The 20,886-nt window shown below is 39.6% G+C and overlaps 1 protein-coding gene across 2 annotated transcripts; it reads left to right on the top strand.

Moving 5' to 3' along the window:
• The first annotated feature begins 2,462 nt into the window (after window positions 1-2,462).
• Window positions 2,463-18,722, top strand: eif4bb (eukaryotic translation initiation factor 4Bb). 2 transcript variants are annotated; one of them, XM_079883884.1, is made up of 14 exons: window positions 2,463-2,540; window positions 4,899-5,039; window positions 9,698-9,903; window positions 10,022-10,138; window positions 10,220-10,274; window positions 10,365-10,517; window positions 11,050-11,184; window positions 12,690-12,827; window positions 12,940-13,195; window positions 13,992-14,065; window positions 14,648-14,887; window positions 14,978-15,146; window positions 16,952-17,024; window positions 17,288-17,683. In XM_079883884.1, exons 1-14 carry the CDS (start codon window positions 2,528-2,530, stop codon window positions 17,357-17,359), a joined length of 1,842 nt encoding a protein of 613 aa, XP_079740010.1. In that variant the 5' UTR covers window positions 2,463-2,527; the 3' UTR covers window positions 17,360-17,683. The 2 variants fall into 2 exon arrangements, with proteins under 2 accessions (XP_079740010.1, XP_079740011.1); XM_079883885.1 differs by lacking the exon at window positions 16,952-17,024 and having other exon boundaries at window positions 17,288-18,722.
• Window positions 18,723-20,886: the final 2,164 nt, after the last annotated feature.

Raw genomic sequence — 20,886 nt, forward strand, 5'->3', positions numbered from 1 at the left:
CGGGAGACATAGTCCCTCCATTGTGTCCTAGGTGTTCCCCGGGGTCTCCTCCCGGTGGGACGTGCCCGGAACACCTTCCCGGGAAAGCGTCCAGGAGGCATCTGGAACAGTTAAATTATGGAGGCAAAATTATGAACAGAAGCGGCGACAAAGGGCAGCCCTGCCGGAGTCCAACATGCACTGGGAACAAGTCTGAGCCAAGACAGCCCCACAACATCCAGAGACTTGAGGTACTCAGGGCGGATCTCATCCACCCCTGGTGCCTTGCCACCGAGGAGTTTTCTTGGCTACCTCGGTGACTTCAGCTTGGGTGATGGACGAGTCCACCTCCGAGCTCTCAGCCTCTGCTTCCTCAATGGAAGACGTGTCGGCAGGATTGAGGAGATCCTCGAAGTATTCCTTCCACCGTCCGATGACATCCCCAGTTGAGGTCAACAGCTGCCCACCTCCGCTGTAAACAGCGTTGGTAGGGTACTGCTTCCCTCTCCTGAGGCACCGGACGGTTTGCCAGAATCTCTTCGAGGCCAGCCGGTAGTCCTTCTCCATGGCCTAACCGAACTCCTCCCAGGCCCGATTTTTTACCTCCAGAACCACCCAGGCTGCAGTCCGCTTGGCCTGCCGGTACCAGTCAGCTGCCTCAGGAGTCCTACAAGCCAGCCAGGCCTGATAGGACTCCTTCTTCAGATATATTTGCCCGTGTTACATCACAGATCTTGCAATATCAAAACGAGCCATTTTTGGACCTTGATTAAATAAATGTTTTGCTAATAATGAGGAAGACGTTTTAAGCTATGAAACTTGCAGGATGTTTTGGTTCTTTTATGTCAAACGATAAAGGAAAATTTGATTTCTCATGTCATGACCCCTTTAACACCACTTCTCTACATAATGCTTGTTTAAATGTCTTTTTGGTGTAGTCTCAAACTCTTGTCAAGGGAGATGTGGTGAGAGATTTGACATCCGTAACCGCTGCAACTGCAATCATCACTGTAGCAGAAAATGCTGCTTGGATTATAGAAGGCAATGCAGTAAGTCGAAACCCACAAACAAATACATAAACAACTGTTCATAGTTCTGGAACACAATTCAAACATGATTAAAATTCTTAAAAGTCTTCAGCTCTGTTTTTTTTTTTTTTTTTTTGTCTCTGCAGGGGATTAGCGGATAACCCTTGGTTCGCACAATCTTCTAAATGGCACTATATATTTCGCATCAAATAAATAATATTCAAAAATATTATTTTAAACCAGAACAGAATGAATCAGATTTAGATTCATTTCTTCAAAAATGATTTGCAATGAAAGTCTTTTCCTCCCTCAGACTAATGATTTATGTGTGCGTGTGTGTGCGTGTGTGTGTGTGTGTGTGTGTGTGCGGGAGTTTCAAAACATACCTTAATAATACAAGCATACAAATTAATATTATATAAATGGAAATATAATATCATCATAACTTCATAATTTGAGTCTTGTTTGTAATCTGTATTATTATATGGCTAAATAAATACTTAGCATCATCTGGCTTTTGTAATGATTTTTTGCTGTTATATAAATCACACCAACAGGGGGGGAATGTATGAAAGGTGTTTATATTGTCATGGTACAAACCACATGCTTGTGTATAGCTACAATGATGTACAGTAATAAAGTGATAAAATCATTGCTCAATAGTAATCTAAACAGGTGATAAAATATAAAAAATTATATTATCAGACTTTTATGTTATATTTCTATTAACTATTGTTGAAAGTTGCAAGTTGCAAACCATGAGAGAACCACATTGAGTTCCCACACAGAGAAATACTAACACTTATTTTCTCACCACAAATGTTGAGTCGTCACCCAGCCTCTCAAAGATGAATTACAGTGTGCACTATAAAAAAACACACAATGAAATGGATCTTGGGAGAGATGTAGAGGCATGTAAAAAGATTCTTTGCAGAACAGTCCTGTTCCTCTAGCTCCAACAGCAGAGCACTTCACTAGCAATGCCAAAGTCATGGGTTTGATTATGAGGGAATGCATGAACGGTATACTTTCAATGTAATGTAATGTTAGTTGCTGTGGATAAAAGAATCTGTCAAAATGCATAAAACGAGGTAGAACAGTCTTCTATTAGCAACCTTGGAGGAGCCAACAAATGGCCATTTTCAACAAACAGTACAAGGGGTCAGAAAACCTAGCGAGAAAACTGAACATAAAGGTGTGTAAATGGCCTAGCTATTCCTCTCTTATATATTTCATATTACAGTACACACACATAAACCTTAAAGTAAAATATTTTTAGTAAAACAATAAGTTAAATAAGCCTATATAAAATATTTCTGGCAATTTATATCTCGGGGATTTCTGTTATGATTATTTCAGATATGATTATTACCAGCTTTTACATCCTCGCAATGTGCAACTACTAAACATGTTATGTGGTTGTGAGTGAGGGTGTGATGCCTGTCTAACCCTATGGTCTAACCCCGTGACAAATCCCTGACGCCTTCATCCGGGACTCTTCCACCAGAACACTCTCCAACATGGCGGCGTCAGGTAAGAATAATGCGCACTCGTGCTCTGCCTATATTTGTAGGATTCTTTGCGAAACAGCTATAACCAAGTTTGTATAACATTCTTGGGTTCAAACGTAATGGTTGTGGCATTCACTGTATCCGTTTTTCAAACGCGGCGCTGTTAAATCTATTGGTTAAATGCATTGAAAACATGGATTAGTCGCATTGGGGAAGCCGTATGCTCAAATGAATTAGCCAGTGTGCTAGCGGCCAAATCATGTGCCTCGTCTGTCTCGTTGTCCCCCTTAGTTTTAGGACGCGACAAGGTTTTGCAAACGGATGTTCGGGTAATATAATGTACGTGGTAGTTTATAAGGTTAGTGTACAGAAAGTTAAAATATTATGTTCAATGATAGTGCATAAAGTTCTGGATGGTGCTAATAACCCGTGTTTGGTGCGTATGCGCAGTACGTTCCAGAGGAGGGACCGGAGGGTTCACCACGTGCACGGAACCGTGGACGTTATGTGCTCGTTTAGACTGGACCGATTGTAGTGGTGGAGGTTTCGGAATCGTTTTTTTTTTTACGTGGATACGGATTCATTCAGTGCAGTTAACATAGTTACTCTTGCAGATGGCGATTGTCTTATTTCTGTTGAGTCATTATTGAATCATTCACTAATTCATTCGATCAATTAAAATAATCGAGGAATTCACGACCAAAACATATCTTATTACCTTATATTAATTGACGTGTCAGTTTGTCTAAGCCATATTAGACTAAGCATACAAAAATAGTGCCTAAGTAAGTTAACAAAACATGCGTGGAACGTGAATTTGATCACAAAATATGATTATTGAATGTTATTTCCAAGTCTTGTGCAACCAGGCAGATGTACAGTACATCTTATGCAAGTACAGCTCCTATCTTCTTGAATAGGGAAAGACTGAATTATAAGAAACTATATTAATGTTACCTCTGAAAGAGATAGGCCTATTTCGAATCCGTAGTATCTGACACCAATGGTATCATAAATTATTGTTCTATGTTTTTCTGGCTGGTCCAATTAACACACATAGACGTTATAGAGAAATAAACAGACAATGCTTATGTGAACAAGATCATTGGCTCTTTTAACTGTAAGGCAGGACTAAAGCTACCATATTTCATGTTAGACACTCCCATACATTTTTATTTGAGTGAACCATCTCCTCCCCTTACAACACAGGTGTCAAACTCAGTTCCTGGAGGGCCACAGCCCTACACAGTTTTGTTCCAACCCTGCTTCAACACACACACACCTGCAGTTTTCAAATAAGCCTGAAGGACTTGATTAGCTGATCGGGTGTGTTTAATTAGGGTTGAAGCTAAACTCTGCAGGGCTGTGGCCCTCCAGGAACTGAGTTTGACACCCCTGCCTTACAACATCCCTGGTGAGGCTCACTGAGTGTCTTATCTCACCTTTTCAGTTCCTAGTTGCATAGTATCAGCACGTATTTTACATAAGTGTGATAGTACTCAACATTTAATGAGTGGTGTGAAGCCTATTAGCATCTGTTTTGGGTTTCATGCAGTTTAATGAAGGTTGTTGAGAGGTTGCTGTAGAGGAAATCCTCTACAACAGTGGTTCTCAACTCCAGTCCTCGGGACCCGTTGCTCTGCACATTTTGTATGTCTCTCTTATCTGACACACTCAGTTCAGTTCATGGAGTCTCTCTTAACGAGCTGATGATCTGATTCAGGTGTGTTAAATAAGGGAGACATACAAAATGTGCAGAGCAGCGGGTCCCGAGGACTGGAGTTGAGAACCACTGCTCTACAAGTATAATGACTTCACTTTTAAGGCAAGCTATCCATTTTTTGCATAATCATACTTTCTGTTATCTCTGTCACCATGTGGCCAAGCTATGGTGGGAACATCAAAATATTTTTCTTACTATGAATGTCAAACTGGGCATGAAATGAAAATTCACCCTGTTTTCTAAATGCATGTTATTGATCTAATTGTAAACAATTCATCCATGGACGTTTCTTTTTTAATTCTTAATCAAATTGTCATAATTCTGATCTAATTTTCTGGTGAAATGAATGACAGATTTCTCTCTGGCGTATACCGGACTCCTCCAATTTTTTAGGCTGCTTAATCACTGCCGCTTTCTTACAATCAACCTCAAGCTTGCATTCAGATTGGCCTCCATCCAATCAGCAACCGTTGAATAGAACCACACCCCACTTTTTTTTTCCTTTTTCAAAAATCTTTCACTGAGATGTACGCCACAATATGGAAGAAAAGATCAGTCACTACTTTCATTTCATTGTGAATTTTAACATGCAGAAATTGATCAAATAATGAAATAGCTCAGTTTTGGCATTCTCATGGAATGTTATTTTTTCTTTAGCTAAGAAGAATAAGAAGAAGGGGAAGACCCTGACCCTGACTGATTTCCTTGCGAATGATAGCAGTGGCAGTGCACCCCCCAGTTACCCCAGCGCGAAGACCACCAGCTGGGCAGATGAGACTGATGACTTGGATGGAGATGGTGAGTAAATCCTGGAATGGACTACATTACTTTTAAAATCTAAACCGAATCATTGCTAAGAGATGCATGACAAATGAAAACATGCCTTAAATTGGCTCAATATCAAACATGTTTGATATCCTCAGACTGAATGGAATCATAGTCCGAAGTACAGCTACATGATTTGGGGGAATATATAATTGAGATTTTTCTGATAAAAATTGTGATTGCAATTTAAAATCAGATAAAAAAACCAAAAACATTCCAGGTTTGCTGTGCTTGTTTGTAGGGCTGCACAATTTGGCCAGAATTGATTATATGTCAATATGGCTATATATAGCTGCAAGCAGCAGTTAAAGGGCCAAGCACAAAGAAGGCACGATAAGTCATGCCAGCATGGCTGGGAGCATCAGACAAACTGCAACAATAAGCAATTATATTAAGAAGATTTTAGGCAAAATGGCTGAAAAATATATTTTTTTAAAAAGTCACTAGTCCTATAATTTAATGATATATAATTTTCGATCAATAGGTTGCAATGTGACCAAATTGATGTGGTGTGGTCAGAGTAAGGTGGCAAAGACTCGTGTCAATATGCCAAAGCATTGCAGAAATGCAGCCTGAGAGTTGTTTTGGCATCTGTGCACGACTTTCCAGTTCCCGCTGGATCTCGTCCTCCGCATAAGCTTAAAGGGTTAGTTCACCCAAAAATGAAAATTCTGTCAGTAATTACTCACCCTCATGTTGTTCCAACCGCGTAAGACCTTCGTTCATCTTCGAAACACAAATTAAGATATTTTTGATGAAATCTGAGCTATGTCTCACTCCTCCATAGGCTGCTATGTGACCGAAACTTGCTGGCCCAGAAAAGTTATTAAAGAGATCGTTAATATAGTCCAAGTGACTCCAGTGGCTCAATCTTAAGTATATCAAGCGACGAGAATACTTTTTGTGCGCAAAAACAAACAAAAATAACGACTTTATTCCACTTTTCATTTCCTTCTCTCTGGGCCTCGTAGTGTTTTTGCGTAGCGCGTCTGTGTTGCACGTCACCACGCATCACACACATGACCGGCGTCGGCCAATAGTGAGCCTACGTGGTGACGTGTAACACAGACGCGCTGCGCAAAAAGACTACGCGAACCAACTAGAGGCCCAGAGAGAAGGAAATGAAAAGTGGAATAAAGTCGTTATTTTTGTTTGTTTTTGCGCACAAAAAGTATTCTCGTCGCTTGATATACTTAAGATTGAGCCACTGGAGTCACATGGACTATATTAACGATCTCTTTGATGACTTTTCTGGGCCAGCAAGTTTCGGTCACATAGCAGCCTATGGAGGAGTGAGACATAGCTCAGATTTCATCAAAAATATCTTAATTTGTGTTCCGAAGATGAACGAAGGTCTTACGCGGTTGGAACAACATGAGGGTGAGTAATTACTGACAGAATTTTCATTTTTGGGTGAACTAACCCTTTAATAAAGCCTGAAACTCGTCGTCCATCTGTCGAATTTTTTTAACTCCATTATTGATTCGAATAGAAAACCATTCTGCACGCACCGCAACAGACCTTTAAAAATGGTGGTTTAAATAAAATGCTGCGTGTCGTCAACCAATGAAAATGCTGCGTGAACTCAACCAATCAGCATGTTCTGCGCCTAAGTACCAACCTCCGAAAGTTCCTGAACTTTGAAAAAGGACTACCTCACGAGCAGGGACTTTCTGAGTGTGAAATTTTAGACCCTGGTCTCTGCAGTCGAAACACACCTAGTATCACCCCAAAGTCCCCAGTTCCTGCAGTGGAAACGTGGCTTAGTCACAAACTGTTAGCACTTTTTGAAATTACATTATAACCTTTGACCACAAGGTAGCGCTGACTTAAAATGTTTTGAATAACTTCAGGATATGTTGCCAATGGCACATACTGAGTTTCTTAACAATCGCCAATGCGTTCGTAAAATATAGCATTTTATGACAATATTAAAAATGGCCGACATGGGAAATTTGGGTATTGTTTGCCTCTGCATGCTAGCCTGACTACGTCAGACTTCGTACTTCCGCTCAATTTCATTTCGCTTCTGTATTCAGTCTGATACAGCGTCAGAGCTTTCTGTTTTCCACCGGTCTGGAAACAGCCGGGCCAATCAACGAACAGAGGGCGGGCTGAGAGCCGTGACGTAGACGCGTATTGTACCGTGGATGCGTAGATTTACTTCACATAATCTGCAAAAGTCGTTCACAGCCATGTTTACTCCGGTATTTCGCTCGATGGTTTTGTTTTCGCATCATACATGTGTTTACAGTGGAAGTTCGATGCGGCTGAGCATGCGCATAACACACGCCCTAACCAAACGTCACGTGATTGGCTTACGGGTAACCAATGATTTTAAACTTAAGACAAGCGCCCCCTAGCAAGAGAGAAAACACTTCTCTATTATGCCATTCCAGACTCTGTCTACGAAGCAAAGTGAAGCAGAGTCTGGTATTACCAGGCTATTTGCATGCTGCACCGAATCTAAAGAGACCAGTTTTGGGGGTTTTCGGCGTAACTGTTCAGACATTATAGCCAATTATATATCAGCTTATAGATCAGCCAATTTTTCATATCTCCTGACCACTAGGTGGCACTGTGCTGAAACTGTGCATGTACTTGGTTGTTATAACACAAACCAAGTATGGTCTGAATATGCCAAAGCGTTGCGGATATATAGCCTCAAGCCAATTTTGGCGTGCTCTTTGTTGAATTTGTATTTTGTTATTCAAGAACGGTTTCATTAATGCACTTGAATTCCATACATTTTTGTTAGCATGGTCTGAAGATAATCTGGTTACATTTTCTTGAAAATTGGAGCAACAGGCTAGGAGGAGTTCTTAAAAGTAGGTTTTAAAAAAAGATTCTAAATGCCGTAAATTTTCGTGAAGTAAATGACGTCAAAGGGTGCAATCGAATCGTCTTGAGCCAAGTAATCAGAGAAAAAAATTGTTCATTTGAGTTTGTGTAGAAATGAGCCGCTCTGAGACATTACTGCACACCAGCAAATAATGAGCAGCGTATATATTTAATCAAATCTTAGACTAAGCCATATCGTCATTTCGGTTTCATTTCGATTAATCATGCAGCCCTAGTCTGAAGCTAAAAATTGTCTGTGCCCATGATTTTCAATGCGATCTTCTGTGAAATCTGTCAGCTGACCAAAATCTGCAGACTAGCTCTGGCTTTCAGCAACTACTGAAACTGCTACTACTGAACTAGTGTCCTGACTGTAAATCAGGGGGAAAAATCTAGGCAAAAGTCACTTGTATTCCAGCCTTAAGAAGACCGAATGCTAGGGTTGGTAAGATGTGCTTCATTGTACACTCACCTAAAGGATTATTAGGAACACCTGTTCAATTTCTCATTAATGCAATTATCTAATCAACCAATCACATGGCAGTTGCTTCAATGCATTTAGGGGTGTGGTCCTGGTCAAGACAATCTCCTGAACTCCAAACTTGAATGTCAGAATGGGAAAGAAAGGTGATTTAAGCAATTTTGAGCGAGGCATGGTTGTTGGTGCCAGACGGGCCGGTCTGAGTATTTCACAATCTGCTCAGTTACTGGGATTTTCACGCACAACCATTTCTAGGGTTTACAAAGAATGGTGTGAAAAGGGAAAAACATCCAGTATGCGGCAGTCCTGTGGGTGAAAATGCCTTGTTGATGCTAGAGGTCAGAGGAGAATGGGCCGACTGATTCAAGCTGATAGAAGAGCAACTTTGACTGAAATAACCACTCGTTACAACCGAGGTATGCAGCAAAGCACGCACAACCTTGAGGCGGATGGGCTACAACAGCAGAAGACCCCACCGGGTACCACTCATCTCCACTACAAATAGGAAAAAGAGGCTACAATTTGCACGAGCTCACCAAAATTGGACAGTTGAAGACTGGAAAAATGTTGCCTGGTCTGATGAGTCTCGATTTCTGTTGAGACATTCAGATGGTAGAGTCAGAATTTGGCGTAAACAGAATGAGAACATGGATCCATCATGCCTTGTTACCACTGTGCAGGCTGGTGGTGGTGGTGTAATGGTGTGGGGGATGTTTTCTTGGCACTCTTTAGGCCCCTTAGTGCCAATTGGGCATCGTTTAAATGCCACGGCCTACCTGAGCATTGTTTCTGACCATGTCCATCCCTTTATGACCACCATGCACCCATCCTCTGATGGCTACTTCCAGCAGGATAATGCACCATGTCACAAAGCTCGAATCATTTCAAATTGGTTTCTTGAACATGACAATGAGTTCACTGTACTAAAATGGCCCCCACAGTCACCAGATCTCAACCCAATAGAGCGTCTTTGGGATGTGGTGGAACGGGAGCTTCGTGCCCTGGATGTGCATCCCACAAATCTCCATCAACTGCAAGATGCTATCCTATCAATATGGGCCAACATATCTAAAGAATGCTTTTAGCACCTTGTTGAATCAATGCCACGTAGAATTAAGGCAGTTCTGAAGGCGAAAGGGGGTCAAACACAGTATTAGTATGGTGTTCCTAATAATCCTTTAGGTGAGTGTATATGTGCTATTAACATCTGTTTTGCGTATACAGGTTTAAATAGGATCCGATGCATTTTGAAATCAGGTCAATAAAAATGTTATTCTGTGGTAATCAAGTCCCATTCTCCTTTCATTAGTCTCAACTTCCTGGCATACTACGGAGGATACATATCGAGCTCCTCCCATCGATCGCTCCATCCTGCCTACTGCGCCTCGTGCAGCACGGGAGCCAAACGTTGACCGCTCTCGGCTGCCACGCGGCCCGCCCTACACTGCCTTTCTCGGTAACCTTCCCTACGATGTCAGCGAGGAATCCATCAAAGACTTCTTCAGGGGACTTGCGGTCAGTGGATACACTGCATGCATGTTTAAAAATGTGATGTCTAGATAATACTTATAATGTCTTAGCTGCTTGACAAGTGCAGGTTGTGTGTAACTGTGTCTTTTGTGTATATTATCAGATCAGTGCGGTGCGTTTGCCACGGGAGCCTAATAACCCAGAAAGGCTTAAAGGATTTGGTTATGCTGAATTTGATGATGTTGACTCAATCTTGCGCGCACTCAGTCTAAATGAGGAGGTAGGTCATCAATAAAATACTGACCTCAGTGCATTGCTGTTGTTTTCTATTTTGGATTAATGTTGCATCAAATTTGTGTAGAATCTTGGGAACAGGCGGATCCGGGTGGATATCGCAGATCAGTCCAATGACAAAGGTGAACTGATGATATTCAAACTCCTTCACATTGTTTTTGCCTCTGTGAAAGTGTCTTTCTTGATTACATTTAACGTCATATTTCCTCCAGAGAGGGATGGTGGATCAATGTCAGGGCGAGACCGGGATAGAGATCGCGGTCGTGGGATGGACGGTGGCCCTGATAAGACTGATTCTGATTGGAGGGCACGCCCGAGTGGCGAGCAAGAAGAAGCACCACGCCGAGACGAAGGATTTGGAGACCGTAAGTTAAACAGATGCTAACTGTATATTATGCTTAAACAAAATACTACTGCATATATTATATTTGAGAATGTCTACTATCCAGTAAAAATGAAAGTATTTATAACATTCATAGTAGACCTGCATGATTACTAAAAATAATAGCTTAATGTCACTATCAAATCGCAAATATTAAAGGATACTGTATATTTCAGTAAGTATTCTGCAATTTAATTTAGTACGTACATGTATGTAAATGCATGTAAAATATGTAATCATTAAAAAAAAGCTTTATGGGCCCTTGTGGTTTTCCAAAATAAAAGCTCAGTTGTTAGAAAGTTAGAAAAGAAAGAAATTAAGACAACTATAAATATTAGTATTGTATTTGTACTGTAAAATTATTTTTTAGTGAAATATTACAATATAAATATTTCTTATTTTGTTTTTTGTTCGTTTATTCAAGGTTAAATATAGATCAGTTTAAACCTGGTTTGACTGTTAACATACTGTTGTTTGTACTATTTTATGTAATGCCTTGTGGTGTCTTTTTGCAGGGTCTCGTGATCGCTATGAGTCAGACCGATTCAGAGATGGTCCAAGGCGTGATGATCGTTTTGACAGCGGTCGAGATCGCTTCAGTGGGAGAGATCGCTACGACGACAGAGGAAGCAGAGACTATGATCGTGGAGGTTGGTGGAGTTTCGTTCAGTGGAATTTCTTATATGATACTCTAGTCAAAAATGGTAGTGCAAGTTATTAAAGGGATAGCTCACCCCCAAAATTTAAATTGTCACCATTGGTGAGTAAATGGTGACAATTTTAATTCAAGTTGTTCAAGACCAAACCTGTATGAATTTATTTCTTCGGCTAAACACAAAAAAAAAACATTTTTTGAAGAATGTTGGTACTTGGTAACCAAACAGTTGATGATAACCATTTACTTCCATAGTATTTTTTTCCATCAACTGTTAGGTTACTAGGGCTGGGTAAAAAATATTCTCATTTTTACAAACCGATATCGATTCTTAAATCCCAAGAATTGGTTAGGCTAGTCATCCTGATTTCAGTTGATGAATGAATGGAACATTAAAGCGCGCATCCCATCCAATAAATCATAATAATCTTTGTGCTTTGTTAGGCTACTATTGATATGAAACAAAGTCTCAGATTTAAAATTACGTCCATTTTCTTTCGAAATTCAAAAACATAAATACCGTTTTGGCACTGTGGCGTGAGATCGCTCTGGCGCTCGAGAAGCAGCAGCACATGATCTTCTCTTCCACCTTAATAATACCAGTTACAGTGTGAAATAAACATGAAAGAGCATCTGAAAGTGTGTTAAAAGATAGATTACATCTTATCGAAATCTGTATCATGTCACATGGAAAATCGCTCAATCAGTTTCAACCGTGGAAAGACGTCAGTACAGCTTGTAAACAATGTCATGTAACGTCACATTTACCTCAGAAAAACCATATCCAGCGACCATAAACTCGTTAGTCAGCTAGAAAAATTAACTCTAGAGAGGAGCATTTTGCTAAATTCAAAACATTTTCAAAACATTTTGCAACCTTTTGCACCATATTACATATTCATTATAATTTTTTAATGTTCTTCAATATTTAATGCATGTTTGAATAAATCTGGCAAGTTTTTATGACAGCCACCATTTAAATGTTTATATTTCATATATTTATATTATTATAAAAAATAAATAAGTGTAATTTAAGTGTTTGTATACAAATCAGTTCATTTTTACCTTCAATATTATAGTAGGCTATTGAAGCCTAAAAGGCTTCAACTGACTCCCATAGTTTACAGCATTAGTTGAGATCTGTTTTCCTTGAGAAAATTTGCCATGCATTGTACCTGATATCCAAAATAATCAATATTGAATCGAATCGAAATCGAATCGAATTGCAAGCTTGTGAATCGCAATCGAATCAAATTGTGAAATTTGTGTCATTACCCAGCCCTATAGGTTACCTATATTCTTCAAAATATCATCTTTTGTGTTCAGCAGAAGAAAGAAATTAATACAGGTTTAGAACAACTTGAGGGTGAACGAATGATGCCAGAATTTTCATTTTTTGGTGAACTATCCCTTTACTTTCTCTGAGTTCATGAATGTTTGGTGTTTACATTTATTGCAGTTTGCTTTGTAAGTAATGCTACGGTCATATGATTGTCTTAGGTTTTGACTCACGTGGTGGAGGACGACGAGGATTCAGCAGTGGCTTCAGACGAGACTTTGATGACCGGCGTGATGGAGATCGCTACGGAGATCGTGAAGAGCATTTTGACAAGAGGGACGATGGGCGAGAAGAGAGGGGTACATGATGAGATTAGCTCATGGAGAAATTACACACGTCAGCTTTAAAGATACAAATTTTACATAGAAACATTGTCTCCCTATTCTAATCGTATGAGATTTTTCATTCCAGCCTCTACACAGAGGCCCAAGTTAAACCTGAAGCCACGGAGCATCCCAAAAGAGGAGGAACATAGTGGAAGCTTGCCCCCGCAGAGTAACACAACAAGTTCCAGCAGGACTTCCTCTATATTTGGGGCAGCCAAACCGGTGGACACGGCTGCCAAGGAGAGAGAGGTGGAGGAGAGGCTGAAGAAAGAACAAGATAGACTCCAGAAACAGTTGGAGGATGACAAGAACAGACCCCCGGAGAGACGACCTAGAGACCGGTGAGAAGGGGGAAATAGATGGGTAGATACGAAACTTGGTTGCTCACCAGCGAACCACACTCTACTTGGAAAGTTTGTTAGTGGTGGGAAAATCTTGATGGGATGAAATGGAATACAGCTGAGGAACATCTGTGCTGTGTTCGAAATCGCCCCCTATACCCTTATTCACTATTCCCTACATTACTCCACTAATATAGTCCACTTGAAGGGGTTGATGAAAACGAGTGAGTGAATTCGGACACTGAGTGCACTGGAAGGGCTGCCGATTTTGCATAGTTTGTGTTTGCCGTTTAACAATAATCATTTGAAATGTAGCAAACTGGCAGCTCCAGTATTAATGAAAAGATTTATCTTGAACTCTGATATGGAAACTAGCATATAAACTTTAATTAAACAATTTAATAACAAATTGAAAAGGAGTTTATACCTGTATGATATTACGCTGAACCAGCGCGGTTTGGAAAATGGATGGATGATTTGATTCAGCTGCAGGCGCTATCTCCTGGCGAGATGCGGGAATTCATTCAGTGCGCGACTCAGTGCATTATGGGTATTCTCTAGCTGTACGTACATTGCGGTTGTTCACTCGTTATTACGGTGCATTGTGGGATTCAATGAGTGCACTCAACGTCAACTATGGTTCCGGACACCACTACAAATGGCTGCCCCATCAATAGTGCCCTATTTAAGGGTATGGGGTGATTTCGGACACAGCCCTGGAGTCTCTGAAAAAGTGACATTTAAATAGTGATTAAAGAGCAATTTTAAGGGTTGAATTTCTTTTTTTTTTCTTCAGAGACCCGAGTTGGAGAAGTGAAGAGCCATTTAAAGAGCGCCAACGCACAGGAAGTGAATCCTCACAACCTAAAGGTAATACATTTGTGTTCTTAGTAGATACCTTATCAAATAATGTAGATTAGGAATGCACTAATATTACAATTCTGATTAATGTTCTCATATGATAGCTGATAACCAACCCAGTTTACAACTGGTATTAGAAACGGTTGTAGTCATTAAAAAATCTGTAGAAGTGCTATATATGCTTTTTTTTTATTGCATTGAATAAATTATGGATTTGATGCAATGTTGCTATTGTTAACTAAAACTATTTAAGACAATTTTTTTAAATATAAATTAATTCAAAGCTTAAATTAAAATTAGAAATTACTAAACTTGCTAAAACTAATGCTGAAATAAATATAAATGAAAGCTATAATAAAAAAAAAAAAAAATCTAATAAAAAGGACAAAAGCACATAAAATTATTGATCCTTTAAAATTAAAATAAACTGAAAATATAAATACAAACTAAATCAAAATATTAATAAATGCTACAATAGTATATAAATAATACAAAAATAACACTGGTTTAAAGATCTCGAATGATAGCAGGAAAACAAAAAATCAAGTAGTTAAATTAATAAAAATATATTTCTGTATTTGTGATGTTAAGGATCTAGGTCTCAAGATGAACATTCAGAGAATGAAGTCTTCAGTGGCCACGAGGATGAGCCGATCTCTCCTGCATGTACATCACCCTCTTCCAATCAGGGAGGGCTCCCACTGAAAGTAATGCCTGCCCCTCCCCCTAAAGAAAATGCCTGGGCCAAACGCAGCCCAGGGGGGAGTGCTAATGAGAAGGAAGGAACACCCTTAGTTGCTCCCAAAAGTGCAGAGACTGTATTGGGCAAGGGTAAAAGACTCCACAATAACATTTCAACAGAGTAGCAAGAACTTTTGAATATATACAGTTTTCTCACTTGTCTGTTGTTCTGTTTGCTAGATGAAAACCGGGATGATGGCGTTCAAAGGGATAAAGTTATGCCTCAGGGAAGAGGTGGAGGAGGAGTTGGGAGAGGAGGAGGAGGAGGAGGAGGAGGAGGAGGAGGAGGGGGGTGGGGACGAGGGGTTGACTGCCCAACTAAAGACAAGCAGAGAGAACCTGCAGACAGGTGAGACAGTCTTCACTAATGTGAATGTGTCATGCACTTTATAAATTCACATGACTGCATAGGGCTGTGCGATTAATCGAAATTAAGGTTCGATTTCGATTTTGGCCTCTAATGATAATGAAAATGATAATTGAGATAAAACAATTCTTTTGCCCCCTTTCCAGTGGTGTGCTTTCGCTCCTGGTGCAAACTTAAAGCGCAAACTTAATGTGAAAATCAGTAAAATCATGTAATGTGACTTTCGCGAAATGGGACTGTAACAAAGTATGTTGTTATGGAAAGGAAGCAGGAACTGGCAAACGTGTAACAGTTTAATAATCCAAAAATAAACAAACACAAAACGCAAGTAAGTAAAGGCAGCAGCCCCTCATGGACGACTGCCGCACACACATAAGCAAAACAAAACGTAAAAGTCCAGGCCTGGTCCTCTCTCGTCCTTCACTGTCATCATCACTCTTCCTTTAATGCTTCCAAAGGTCCTCTGTGAGAGATACAAGTCTCTTACGGCCCTCGGCCCCGCCCTGCTTGCCACAGTAGCGTGCTTGATATGACAATTATTATAAGCACGAAAGAGAACTCGCCCTGTTCCTCAAGCGGCTTTCTGTGCATGCACTTCGAGACAAAGGGGAACATGAACAAGCAACGTGAACTTCGTGTGGAAGTTCACGTTGAATTTCACATCTGAATTTCGTGTGGCGCATTCGCACGGGATAAGTGAAGCCTGTGATTTTATTCGAATTTATTGACTTATCCCCGGATGTGATGTCAATAGGCTATTGCTTGGAAATGTCTTGTCGTTATAGGTCTAGCTGTTTGAGATATCATAAACAGAAGAATGTTCTTTACCGCATGCTTCTATACATGTCATCCATCTCCATCTAATCATTTTTTTTTCACTCTTCTAATGGTTTTCAGCTTTCTCTTTCGCCAAATTGTATAGTTGTATAACGATATGACCCAGCACCCAAAATACTATCAAAACAGTCTGATGCAGCCCCCATTCTCCCATTCGCCAAGTGTACCTGGTGACCGTCATCATGTAATGCTAATCCAGTGCGAATAATGCTTTAGAAACACAAATTGATATTATTTTTATAAAACCTGAGAGGTTTCTGTCCCACCTTTGAAAGTTCAAGTAACCAAAACTTAGAAGGTCCAAAAAGGTAATCTGTAATTTATATAGGTCATCTATAAGGTAAATGTATATGAATGGAGCCCCACCCCCCCACCCCACCCCAGACATGGTCTGGGAACCATATGTTCATTTTCTCGTATTTGAGGCGTGGTTTACGAATGCCCAGAGCCGTTTATTGGGCTCTACGAATGTCTATCAAATGCGCCTGTACGTAGCTCATAGCCAGTCGTTTCAATTATACCAGATGGCGTATGTAGAGCGACAGAAATTCGATGAGGAAGAAGACGAAATAAACTTGCGTTCTAAACTACTTAGAACACTATCTAAGGCTGCAGCGTCTGCTGCCATGTTGGATCCATATATATATAAACAAACTGCTTCGGTGTGTCGCATAGACGTCGTCATCGTCTTGCTGCTCCCTCCCCGTTCTGTGATTGGTCCCCTCGCTGAGGTGAAAATCTGGTCCATGGAATCCAGGCTGCCTAGCAGCGTGAATAAAATCCCATGGGGAAAAGTTTCCCATGGGGAAACCCAGGCTAGTATAGAAAAGAGCAGCTCAGTCCTCTTTGTGTTATGTGGAAGGAAAAAAATACGGATTTGTAACATCTTGAGGATGACAAAATTTTAGTTTTTGAGTGAAGTATTCTTAAACTCCTTCTTGTATTGACAGGAAGGAGGTCAGGCGGGGCAAAGATCCCAGAATAGCCTCAGAACCAAAGAAATATGAAGAGAGTGTTCCTCCTGTGAGTACCTCATCTGGTCCTGACCCCTGAATCAGTTTTTTCATGTAGCATTTTCAATGTAGGCTACGTTGCAAGAACAGTTAGACCCCAAAGATGATTGATTTGTAGAAACTACAAATCAGTGGAGGTGTTCAGCCCACTGTTGTGTAGAACTTTGGGAATAACTTGTACAGAAACAAATACCGGAACATTATTTTCTTCATGCCACTCTAATTTGTTCATCACAGACATTGTGGTCATTACATTTCTTTTTGTCCCTACAGCAATTCAGCTCAGCTAGTAAATATGCTGCCCTACTAATGGATGGAGAACAGGGAGAAGGTGGAGAGGAATGAACAATTAGGAAGGATCAACTAACTACAGAACAGAAGAAAAAGAGCAACTGAACGATCAAATGAGGGGTTAAATTAGAATTCCCTCATGATGATGGAGTGGCGTAGTTTGAGGGGTTGATGGCTAAGGTACCCACAATGCTGTTCTGTGTCACGTTTATGGAAATGTATACAAGTATTCCCAAAACTGGTCCATTTTAATTAAAAAAATAAAATGAAAACAATCAGTGCAGTAAGTAGATAAATGCATTCATGTAGACATTTAAAAATCATTGTTAACTTGAAAGTCATTGTTATAAATAAAGTATGTAAGATACTATAACTTGCCTCTGAATTCCTCTGATTTAATTCAGTCAGCATTTCCAATATGATGCATAAGTCTAATTTAATTGGTCATTCAATGCTCTGTATTGTCTTGTAATGCCATAAACCATGGTGTATATTTGTTGAAAAGGGCTTATACATTAATTTTCCACTGAAGAGTTCATTAGCAGAGACACCCTTAGTACTGAATGAGGTGTAGGCAGCAGGATAGGCTTTCTTCTCAAATCCTCTTAATGCCTCAGACTGAAACTCAAGGTTTCTGTCTTATTTTGTTAATCTGTTCTCCTCAAACCTGCATAGCGTTGTTGTTTTCTCAGAAGGCAAGGTTAGTGAACTCCCTCAAAGTGCTCTCAAACCAATGTAATGATCCAACACTGAGGCTGTGCAGATCCTCCCAGTCTCTTGGTGATTGAGTATTGAAATAAGCAGCATGTGTGCCACAAGAAATCTAGTTAGGTTACATTTTAGAGCCATTTACTCTGAGCTTTGAAAAATTGAGCCATGTGTTTCTCGAGGTGTCTTCCACATACTGCTTTATTAGATGGATTTTACGGCCCATTCTAGGGTGGGATCTTTGCAATGCTTGTTGCATTCTTTGTGTGGTCATATTGCGCTGTCCGCCTATGTTTTCCCAGCTGCCCTAACTGAAACTCTCCTGCCTGTAACCTGGGCTGTTCTAGCTACACACAAATACTGCAATTTCTTTTTATTGGCGGAGAAAAAGTTGTCTGGTGGTCTGGCATGTTTTACTCAGATGGACTCTTGCAATCTCTATCATGTGTGCATTGTCACTGTGTCCACACATGGAGATACCTGAACTCTGGTCCTGTTATGAAATGTTTAGTAACACTTAATTTATTTAAGTGTCCTTGTTACATATATTACTTACCTTCGTAAAAAACATAAATTATACATAATTACATGCAACTAACCCTCAACCAAACCCTAAACCTTTAGTAAGTACATGCTAATTCATATTACCCAGTACTTATTAAATACATAATTACACTGTAACAATAACACCTTAAAATAAAGTATAACCAAATGTTTCTGTCATCCGTATGGCTTTTATAAACAAGCCACGTGCCATGGCTCTTGTGGTCTGCCGGACCTGCCATTAAGGTTTCTTTTAGATGGAACATAAGGTTTACTTAGCTTCATGCTAATAAAAAAACAACAACTTTCCACTACATTTATGCAAATTAGATATAGTTACAACTCATTCCGATAGTTAAAGCTATCGTTCTTGGTGTGAACAGGCCTTTACTACTTTTTGTTATAATACAGTACAATATGGTAAGTGTTCATATCAGGGGCGTTGCTAGACATAAAGCTCTACTGGGGCACAGGTCCTCCATTGTTTGTCTGAGATAGCAACAGTAAATAAGGAGGCCGTGGCTCACCGATAGGTCAACTAAACATACATTTCATATCCGAAAGAATGAATCATTGCTATCACAAACAATCAAAGACAGTAGTACAGAACACAACAATGTGTTTATTTTCTGTGCTACAAGGTGCTGCAGGCAGGGGCGTTTGTTTCAAAAACACCAGGCTGGGTAGTTGGGTAACTTAGGGGGGTTTGGGGGCATGCTCCCTGAGAAAATGTGGATTTCTCTGACCTACATATGTGCATTTTAAGGTGTTTGAAGGCCAGAAAATTGGATAAAAGCTTTAAAGGCATATTAGTGGGCAGCAGTAGCATAAATGATTTATCAAGCAGATAACAGATTCTTAAACATGAGAATGAGGATAAATGTTGCAATGAATGATCCACACTACAAAATGTTAATGTGTATTGTCAACATTTAAAAGTATTTTAACTCTTCCAAAAATTGTTTTTGCGTAGTAACTCTACACACAAACATAAAATGATTAGCCCACATACACATCAAACTACACACAGATATGAATTATGTAAAATACTACTATCTTGTGTCTTTTGCTTGTTCAGTGTGCAGTGGAGTGTATAGGAGTTTGTCACACGTACATGTATGTGCACAAATACACTGTATATATTATACAGTATGTTTGATGAATGTTACAGTTATTGAACTGAACTGAATATTAACTGACACCAAGCTGCTTCTCAGGCGATTTTTTAATTTGTTACTATTGTGAAGCTACTGTGAAACAATACATTGTAGCTCATATGTGTATACGGATCTACACACACACACACACACACACACACACACACACACACACACACACACACACACACAGAATATGCAAAAATGGCAAGTCAGAAACTCAACTCTATTTCTAAAGCTCTGTGTGTATGTATTACTATATTATTATATAGTATATATATAATATAGTATTATTAATACAGTATTATAGTATTATTATATTATATGTATGCATGTATGTGTAGTATACACATAAATATAAATAAATATATATATATGTATATATAATGATTTAAGCCATTTTATTATCAAACGATTCATATTTCAGAGCCCACGCTGACGTGTGATGACGTTGAGTTTCGTTGAGATTCTGATTGGCTGTCAATTTTTTAATAACGATTCATCGTAAAATTGTTCTGAATGCGATTTCAACTATATTCCTCTGTGTCGTTGATTGATGATTTATATTTTAGTATTAACAATCTCCGAACTATAGCATTGAGACTTTAAAAACTTGGGTGTAACGTTAAACTATAAAGGCTCTTTCACACTGAGCACGACGCGATAAAGCCAAGCTAATCGCTGACGAACGAACAAAAAGCAGAATCAAGGTAGCCTATGTGAGTCTGATGCGAGACTGCAATCCTGTGTGTTTTCAGCTTTTAGTGACAGGTGCTGTGCTTTGTGTGTTTACAGTGTGTTTTCTGCTGTGTCAGGTGCATGTATGAGTGTTGTTTCTGTTGTCTGTAGAATGACAGTTGGTGCTAACTGGTGGTCTACTGAAGCGACCAAATAACAGGTAGCCTATGTAACTTATTGGTAGTTCACAAATAAGTTTTTGGTAATGGTTCAAGGTATTTTTTGTTGAATAAAAAGTTTTCAATCTATTAGCTTTATTTCAGATCACTTAAATAGCCTTGTGGCGTGTACAAACAAATGTTTAAAAGAAAATGCATGATCATAAGAACTTTCTGACCTCGTCTTGTGACTACATAAGGTCATAAAGGTTTAATTATATAATATATGTGCAGTGCTGGGTTGATTACTTAGCCTACAAATTGTAGTCAGTTACTG

Source organism: Squalius cephalus, assembly GCF_949319135.1.
Source record: "Squalius cephalus genome assembly, chromosome: 10".
Taxonomy (NCBI): Eukaryota; Metazoa; Chordata; class Actinopteri; order Cypriniformes; family Leuciscidae; genus Squalius; species Squalius cephalus.